Source organism: Trichosurus vulpecula, chromosome 9 (assembly GCF_011100635.1).
Source record: "Trichosurus vulpecula isolate mTriVul1 chromosome 9, mTriVul1.pri, whole genome shotgun sequence".
Lineage (NCBI taxonomy): Eukaryota > Metazoa > Chordata > Mammalia > Diprotodontia > Phalangeridae > Trichosurus > Trichosurus vulpecula.
In genome coordinates, this window is record NC_050581.1 from 73,600,698 (window position 1) to 73,610,505 (window position 9,808).

General features: G+C 43.5%; 1 protein-coding gene across 1 annotated transcript; it reads right to left on the reverse strand.

Moving 5' to 3' along the window:
• Positions 1-333: 333 nt before the first annotated feature.
• Positions 334-2,066, reverse strand: C1QTNF8 (C1q and TNF related 8). Its single transcript, XM_036739302.1, has 2 exons — positions 1,850-2,066; positions 334-913 (listed from the first exon to the last, which is right to left on the reverse strand). Exons 1-2 carry the CDS (start codon positions 2,064-2,066, stop codon positions 366-368), a joined length of 765 nt encoding a protein of 254 aa, XP_036595197.1. The 3' UTR covers positions 334-365.
• Between the last annotated feature and the right edge of the window lie 7,742 nt (positions 2,067-9,808).

Sequence of the window (9,808 nt, forward strand, 5' to 3'; positions counted from 1 at the left end):
TAGCACCTTGCCATGTGCCTCTGATAAAAGTTGCCTGGGTCCCAGGCAACTCTAAAGAACCTGTGAGGTAGGAGTCTATCCCAGTCTCATGTCTACACTATGAGGAGTGTCATACATTCGTTGGACACTTCCTCCCCCCAGCCCCCAGCCTGGGTACCTGACCAGATATGTCCCTGGATGTGGGATGGATGCTCCATTTGGTTCATCTGTCTTTACAGGCCCCAGCTCCCCAGATACTATCCCTAGACATGGGATACATGGTCCATTTGGCTCAGCTGTTCCCCAATGTCCCACCACACCCTGCACTTGGTACTTGATCCAAGTATTCCTGACTTTGGGTCTTGGGGGAGTTGGAAAAGGGGCAGCTAGTCCTCAGCAGATTTAATCAGGTGGCCATTGAAAGTGATGTAGATGTCATTCTCCTCACTATAGATGGCATTCTCTCGTTCTCGCTTGAACATGCGCACCCAGACCTCATCTCCCTCCTCCAGGTCCAGCATGAGACTCTGGCTCTGCATGATGCTCCGGTCACTGGGCTGTGTGTACAGGATGGCTGCCTCCTGGTCATTCCTCATCAGGTGCAGGTAGGTCTCCTTGAAGTTCCAGGTGTGCACATTCAGGTTGAAGAAGTAGATGCCGGCCACATAACAGGAAAACCGACCTGTGAACATGTTAAAATGCTTGTAGAGATTCACAAATTCTGTGTCAAATGTGACATCTTGGAAGTAGTCAGAGCTGTGGAGGACCTTTTTCCGGCCCACGGAGAAGGCTTCATAGACGTGCTTGCAGGAATTTCCCGGTAGGCCGATTTGTCCTTTCTGGCCTTTCCGTCCTCTGTAGCCTCTTTCGCCGGGCATCCCCTCCTTCCCACTGACTCCTGATTGTCCTTTCTCCCCCGATTCACCTTTCTCTCCTGCAGTCCAAATGAAACGTAGGCTGTCAGAGCGAACAGGGACTTTAGAGCTATCCAGTCCAACCCTTTTATTTTACAATGGGGAAGTGGAAGCTTAGAAAGATTAAGTGACCTGTTCCATCCCACAAAGACAGAAAATGACACAGATGTCCAGGATTAGGACACACATCATCTAACTCCAGATTCAGGGCTCTTTTTATTCTCCCTCATTGTTATAGAGGAGAAAGCAAATCTAGAAAAGGGAAGGACTAGTTTAAGATGCCACCATGAATTATGGTGAGGAATAGATTAGAATCTCTGTCTTTCTCTTCTCCCAGTTTCCTGTCTTTCTCTCCTCCCTTCATGCTTCCCTCACCCTTCCCCAGCCCCTCTCTTCCTTTCTAGAACCTTCTATCAGGAAGGATCTGCAACAATGCTTACCTATCTATGCTTCTGGACTTAGAGGGCTTTGATTGCCCTATACTATTGAATAATAATAAAAATGATCAGTATAATAGAGCATGTTCTATTGTACTTTGAGGTTTACAAAGACCTTTCCTCATAACTATGTGAAACAGGTAGTATAATTATCATTAGTCCCAATTAATATGTAAGGAAAACTGAGGCAGCTAGAAATTAAGTGACTTGCCTAAAGTCACACAGATATTATCGCTCTGGGGCTCCAACTCAAGTCTTCTGACACCCAGTCTGGTGCTCCTGGCCTAGCAATCTTTCCATTACACCGTACTGGATTTTTGAGGCAAGTTATATTATTTAAATTATATTTTTTTAAAAAAAACTAGAACCAAAAGACCACTTCTTAAGTTTATTTGGTCTGGGTAATGAAAAATTTAAGCTCCGAGGGTTATCTGTTGGTATAAGTAAGACAGGTTCTCCCTTCCTAATGTGTGAAGTCTTTGGGGTCCCCCAAATGTAGTATGGGAAGCACAAACTAACCTTTAAGAATGGTGATGTCAATGGTGGGTTGCAGCCGCGGCATCACCCATGAGGGATAGTTACTCATCCTACTGGAAGGGGCAGGGACAGCAGCGGGGGGTCCCATGGGGCTGCAGCATCGGACACACTTCTGGGCACGCTGTTTGGATTGCCCCAGGTCCGGCCAGGCTCCAGCATGTAGCACTAACACCGGCAGCATAAAGAGGAAGGACCCCATCTCAGCTCCTGAAACTGAAGCATGAGTGTCACCAAATCAGGCAACACATTTGGTGGGCCCCCAATACTCTTTTCACAAACTGGTTTGCCCCTTAGATAGCCTCAGAGAGAGTATGTGTGGCTGTGTGGAATCATTAACTAATCTATCAAAACCTATTTTCTGCTTTTCCAGTCCTATACTGACACTGTGGTGAGTGCAAAGAGGTACAGTACGGTCCCTGCCTTCAAGGTGATTACAGTCTGCTGGGGAAACACAGGCAAAGAATGCCACTCGCCAGGCAGAGACTTTCCCCTCACTATGTGTCTTTAGCAAGTACCAGAAGATCCCTTTTCCGGTGAGGATTGTTGTGTGGGGATGTTGAGGTATCTGTTAGACTAAGTGGTCACTGAGTTCCCTCTCAGCTCTGAGATTCTGTGGTTCACATCGCAAGGTATGTCTAAGCAAAGAACCCAAGGGAGCACCGTGGACTTGCCATCTCTGACATCACTTTCCTCATGAAGGGATTGTACAAGGTGATCAGCAAGGCCATTTCCAGCTCTGTCCCTTGATCATGGTAAGTATTGTGGGAGGTTAGAGGGGGTAGATGTCAGCTTACATGTCTTTTCCCCTCCTCTTCCATTCTTAAGATGATAGATATAGGGCTGGCAGGCAACTCAGAAGCCAAGTAAGCTAACCTCCTCATCCTACAAATGAGGAAATGGAGGGCTAGGAAGGTGTAGTGACTTTCCTAAGGTCACCCAGGGCTGTCCAACCTTGGGTTTTTATTGAAACAATAGACAATATATGTTGATTTGCCATTTTAGTGAGAGCTCTGCAGTAGCTTGGTTTTGTTTACTAAAGCACTTATGTAAATTTCTATGCCTGCAGACAGGCTGCAAAAATCGCCCTGCAGGCTACATGCTGCCTGCAGGCTGCATTTTGGACAGCCCTGGTCTATGTCATAAGTAGGACCCTCAAGCTTCTGCTCTGGTCCAGCCCCTCATTGTGTCTCGTATGAGACGAATGCAATTTATCAAGTGCAAGTTATCATTAATAATGGTCATGGAAATTAAGTGAACTAGAGCTGTCATGGGAGAAAGGCAGCCTGGTGTAGTGTTTTGAGAGCAACTGCAGAGTCAGAAGAACTGGGTTCAAGTTTTGACTCTGACATGTGCTGGCTAAGTCACAATCTCTTAATAGCCCAGGTAACTAAGAGCCAGATTTCTTCCCACTTCCCATCCAACAAAAATATTAGAAGTAGAGTTTGGACTCAGATTGGGGAGGGCCTTGAATGCCAGGCTAAGGCAGCTACCAAAAGTCTTTGGTATTCTTTTGTCCTCTACAACTAATCTGATTCTTACCTGTCCTTCATAGTCATAGTAGAGTCCTGTCTTCTCTATGAAACCTTTTCTGATGTCAATACCCCACTGGAGCTCTCATTCCAATCAACTACTATGGTCTATACTGTTTCACTGAACTGAGCAACATTACCTAGATTTCTGGGTTGGTTTTTTTTTTTTTGCCTTTGTACATGAATCCACCAAGTCTACCCAGGACTATAGGAATTGCGTTGTTTTTTTCACTTTCTATGGGACACAGTGCAGTGAGCCCAGAAGACACTATTTTGGGAAGCAAACTCTGCTTTTAAGGAACTCCTGGAAGGGAAATTCCCTCTATCAATGCAGACAGGCATTTGATTTATAATTTATAGTTTTACAGCATTTCCTGGGAGTACTGGGAAATGAATTCAGGTAGGACTCTTTATCTGTAACACTGGATTTTCCATTGATAGAAGTTGCATGAGTGTTTGCTAAATTATAGAAATTATAGATCATGGCGGGGGTGGGGGTAGGACGGAAATAAATTGTTAGAGGGCCTTGGAATTTAGACAATGGAGTTGGAATGTGAGAGATAGTAAGGAGCCACTTGTAGATTTAAAGGAGATGACTGAATCCCTAGCCAGGCTTATTGCTTCTCACATCAAATCTAAGTATTCCTGCCTTCACTCCCTAGGCTGGCCCAGAAACAAACCTGCATGGAGTTTGGGAATTATGGCAATAAAATTCTTTCTGGTCCCTACATAATTGACTCCAGTTTCCTAAGGGGTTTATGTAACAACAATGCCTCTTGCAGCTGCTGTGGAGGTGTAAGACCAACAATACCAGCACACAAAAGGGCTGCTATCACAGGTTCTTTGATCTGCTTTTCTAAGGAAAGCAATTTTAAGGGGTTAGCAATCTTACTTTAATTAAACATACATATACCATTCACTTAGTTCAGGGGGGAAAAGCCAGCACCCTGAACTTCAGAGAGAATACAAACAGAAATTAAAAGCAGAAATTATATAAATAGAGCAAATAACATATATACATATAGTTACCAGAGAAAGAAGCAACAAGATCTGCATTTTTCAAAGCTGGGGTGGGGCAGTGCTCCTTGATGGCTACTCAGAGTCTCCACACCAACACTCTTCCAATGAGTGTGCCCCCAAAAGCAAAATGTTGACCTCAGAGTATAGTGTATATATATATATATATATATATATATATATATATATATATACACACACACATATATGAATATATATGTGTATATATATTATATATATACACATATATATGTATACCCTTCTTCAGGGTCAGAGGGCATCATAACCATGTGACTCAAACCCATATGACCTAGGCTTTCTTGTGACTTAAGCAGGTCACCAAAGACTCTTGATTCAATCAAAGACTCCAGGTTGAAATGAAGGCAAGACTCAGCAAAGGCTGAGAAGCGCTCAAACAAAAAACAGCAAAAAGTCCCACTTTGCTTGTCATTAGATTTGAAAGGCAAGACTCATCAAAGGTACTTGATTACCTCAGTATTCCAAAAGGGAAAACAGTAAAAAGAAAAAGTCTCACCTTGATTACCATTACAGTTTGTCACCCCAGTCTACTATACATCTGAAAAGCAATGAATAATTTTTATTCTAAAGACCTAGCTCTTTCTTGCTCCCTTTCTCCCTCCTTCCTTCCTTCCCTTCCTCCCTCTCTCTCTTTCTTTCTTTCTTCTCATTTTATAAACTTCTACAATCAGAGCTAAGCTTGTATATAAATCAGATACAGTGCCAGGTTCCAATAATCTTACAAAAAATTAAAAGGATAAAATAATCCGTCTCTTAGATAGCATTTCTAGTTTCTGGGAGATATCACTATGATTTTCAAAAGGATCTTTTCTCAGTCCTCCCTACCCCATGTTTACTTCCAATAAATGGCTGGAAGAAGAGTGTGATTATTATGTGTTTATTATATAGTCCTCCTTGGAGGTTCTTTTGTCTTGCCTTGGGAGCTCAGAAGAAAGCATTATTGAATGTTCAACAGGAGGGATTGATATAACCCCTGGCTCTGGGAATGAAATGAGAGCTTATCTTGCATTGGGCCACTCTCTTGGGTGCCTTTAAGAGATTAATTCTCTGTACCACATGGCTCGGCTGCCAGCAGTGGGAATGTGGTTTCCTCAGTTGGGACTCATTTATTTCAGTATGATTTATGATTACTGCAAATAGCAACAATAACAAGGATGATGATGATAACAGTCCCTTATCCTTGAACTGCTAAAATGCTTTCATACCCTTTTCTTCATTTGAGACTCACAACAACCCTGTTACCCTATAAGACAGGTGTTAGTTTTTAGCACCATTTTATAGATGAATAACCTTAGGTTTGAAGAAGGAAGTGAATCCTTCATGGTCAGGTGGCTAGTAAGTGTCAGATCCAGAACTAGAGCCATAACTTGCAATTTTGGCACCTGGAGCAAGCGCTAGATGTGCTTGAGGGTAATGGGCTTGGCTAAACTGGGGTGTGACCTCCCTTGGGGAAGAAAGCATAAAAAAGAATATCTTGAGATTTCTATGCTGCTGACGGATCAGTGACTCCGGAGTAGGCAGGAGGAGCCAGAGGGTTCAGGAATGTCCATGGAGGTGAAGAAATGTGCTTCTTGGCAGAGGCTGGTGCCCTAGAGTAAAGCCTTAATCTCCCTACCGTAGTTATTCATAGAAAGTCAGAACTGGAAGGAATAACTCCTTCTCCAATCTGGCTCCAGTTTGAGATAAGCCCATCACTTGGGGGGCTAAGTGACTTTCCTAAGGTCACACAGAAAACAAACCCAGGTCTTTTCCCACTGCCACCAGGTTACTTCTCTGAAAAATAATCATTTGCACATTTTCAGCTCTTCATAATTCAGTAATACCTTCCACATCCTTATCTGATTAGTGCAGTACAGCTAAAAGGGATTGGGAGTCAAAGGACCCCAGCTTTGCTACTTAACACCTGTGGCCCTTTGGCTTAATCATTCAACCCATCATGATGGGCCTTAGTTTCTCAGCTGCAAAATAAAAAGATTGGATTAGATGACCTTTCCATTTCTTCTTGCTCTAGCCTGTGATCTAGAAGGACCACAGAAGATTGACTTGGCTTGTGATCTTAGTTTAGGGTGCTGACAAACATCTGTCCTTGGTTACCCACTGAGAGAATGTGGAAGGCTCAGTGAAGTCCTTCACTGCTACTAGGAACTCAAAAGTGGAGTATGAGTTCTTGTCTCATCCATCATGGTTATTCTACCCACTACCTAACCTTTATGATTGTGTTTGGGTGGCAGAATGGATGGGGAGAAAGCAAGTCCATAGGCTTTGAATCCACCTTTGATAAGTCACTTGAGCATCAGGCATTATGAGAGAGACCAGTGCTATCTTTGCACAGCCCTGAATATAATGGACATTTGGCAGGCACAGAAACAGATTTGTTTCTAGTATAGACCACAGGATTATGATGCCCAAGACAGCTCTGAAATTTTGGTATTTTTCTCAGTAGCAAATTCTGTACTGTCTTCCAGGCTAGGCCTGGGATAGCTGTCTGGAGGCCTGGGGGAAGCCCTCCCCTGTCTGGCTGCTCTTTCTAAAGGAAGAGCAAGAAGAGCTGTGGCCTGTGACCCTGGATACTCTGTTCTAAGGCCCAGTCTCCTGGGGCTATGCCCAGCCCAGCTGTTAGTCAAATATTTTTCTGTCTTAGGAGCACCACTTGACTTTGGCTGGGTCAGACAAGGGCACAATTCATTCCCGCTCAGGAAAAGATCCACACCGGACGTTTAAAACTCATCAATCTGTCTGCTCCAGCTGAGCCAGACTTTCTAAATGGAGGGGAATGTCCTTAACGCTTTCCTGGCCAATTTAGGGAAAGTTGGGAATGACCTTTGACATGCTAATTAAAGCTCTGTTAATATCATAGAATACCAGGACTGGATGAGGCCTCTGAGGCACTTTAATCTGCCAACTTTAAAGACAGAGAAGCCTGCTGGAACTTCACCCATGTTTGATTCTGGATGGCAGGCCCGCTTTCTTAGCAGAAGCCTCACTCCCCATAGATTGACTTGCCTGTCCATGCTCCATCCTCTTCTTCATTTACTCTATTTCCTACAGACTTTTCATCTCTGCTACTAATTAGTTGTATGACCATGGACAAACTACAGTTCAGAGAAAGAAAGGAAAGCCTGTAGTAGTTGTCTAGCTAATCAGAAACTCAGGGTTGTCCTCATACATTAGCAGGTGAGGGAGCTGCCTTCAGCTTGAAGGGCATCGCTGACAGATTTTCCTGTCTTATAATAATTTTGGATATTGTTGTCGTGCCTGAAATTTTACCATTAGAGATTCATTTCTATAAGGGGAAGAAACTGGGTCTCCAGGTGGCCAAAGTTAGAGGAATGACACACACATCAACCATCAATGCCTCAGTATTGATTAATTTATCTGATTAGCCAGCTGCCTAGCAGAGGCAAAGCTTTCCAAGGATATGGATGAAGGACTGGTGGGCTTTGAAGGACACAGCTAATACGGTACCTAGGTGGTAGGCCTCTTGAGGACAGGGTCTCATTTACTTTTGTCTTTGTATCTCTAGTGCTTGGCACATAGTAAACACTGTGGATTGGTGGATGGATATACTGAAAGTGGCATTAGAAATTTAATTAACTTCATAATTTGACCAATGACACCAAAGTCCCATCCCTTGCACCCTCGCTCTCATCCCTCTCATGACATTTTTAGCTTCATGGTATTCAGAGGGCATAACCATTTATTAAACCAACCACCTGACCATTTTTAACTAATTGTATTGAGACAATACTTTTTTTCTTTCTTCTGAGACACAGAAAAATATATATGTATATATACATAAACATGTGATAGACACATAATATACATATGTGTATATATACATATATATGGAGAGAGAGGCAGAGACAGAGAGAGAGAGAGAAATAAATATCTATCTGACTGACTGAAGGAGTTATTTTTTCTTCTCTTTTGTGTGTGAGTCTACATGGGTTGTTTTTCTTGAATTATGAAGGGAGAGACCCCCAAGTGAACAGGGAGGGGGAGAGAAGAATCACCTGCCAGTGTTTTTAGCTATAGGAGAAAAATTGGAGACCAGCAGTATCCTGAGAAATGAAAACAACCCCAGCAGCTGAATGCAAAAGGAACCATTCAATTAAAGTCCTGATTTCTACCACTGACTCTACCATTCACTATGTCCTGGGATCATAGATTTAAAGCCAGTTGTAAGGGACCTTTAAAGGTCATCTAGTCCAAACCTGCACCCCCCTCCCCCATTTTACAGAAAAGGCACTGAGACTCCAAGAGGTTAAGTGACAGGATCATAGGTAGCAAAGGGCAGAGGCAGCATTCACACCAAGCTCTTCTTACTCCTCTGACTCCAAACCTAGTGCTCCTTCCACTACATCACTTGAGCAAGCCCCTTCCCTACTCTCAACCTCAGTTTTTCCATCTGTAAAATGAGAAGGTTGGATGCTCACCAAGGCTTCTTCAGCTTGAAAATTTGATGCTTTTCATTTCATCTCTATTCCCAGCACTTAGCACAGTGCCTGAGTTAGAATGGACATTTAAAAAATGCCGAATGAATAAATACTACCTGCTCTATCTATTCCCCTAGGATTATTGTGTGTTTTGAGGATCAAGAGAGTTATAAAAATGGATAGAATTAAAGAGCCTATAGCAGTATGTTATTAGCCTCCACCTCATACTGCCTGCAGCCAGTCTGCTTGACCAGGGTGTGGCTGGTAAGTTTGTTTGCCAATGGAGCTGTGCTCCAGAATGCCTCCAGGGACGGGGCCGGTGAGGAAGGACAGGAAGTAATCTTTCATTCTGTCCAGGGACACAGAGGGTATTTGCTATGCTTTGCAGCATGGCGCCACTGTAGAGGAACAGACTCCAGGATGGAGCTCAGAGCAGTTCTGCCTGGCTGGGCAGAGATAAAGCCACTTGTGTAATGGCCTGAGATATAGATTCATAGAAACCTAGTAATGGTACCTCTAAAGTGATGCAGGCCAAGCAGCACCTGAGCACGTAATCTTTTGTACAACATCCCATGGCCAGTGGTCATCCAGTCCCACCTCACAGATATCTCAAAGATGGATCTGAACATCCTTCATACTTTGGGCACTCAGTCTGCTTTGGGGCAGCTTTCCATTTTAGGAGCTTTCTTATATTGAATAGAAATTTGCCACCCTGTAACTTCCATTTGGGGCAGCTAGGTGGCACAGCGGGTAGAGTGCTGGGCCTGGAGTTAGGATGACTCACCTTCCTGAGTTCAAATCTAGCCTCAGGCTCTCACCAGCTGTATGACTTGGGCAAGTCATTTAACCCTGTTTGCCTCAGTTTCCTCATCTGTAAAATTAGCTGCAGAAGGAAATGACAAACTACTCCAGTATCTTTG

What these genes read in the sequence shown, in the direction of transcription:
- C1QTNF8 (XM_036739302.1), bottom strand. Translation starts at nt 2,066, where the DNA reads ATGGGGTCCTTCCTCTTTATGCTGCCGGTGTTAGTGCTACATGCTGGA. An exon ending in TGACATCACCATTCTTAAAG is followed by an intron (nt 914 to 1,849) that starts GTTAGTTTGTGC and finishes TTTGGACTGCAG; the next exon opens with GAGAGAAAGGTGAATCGGGG.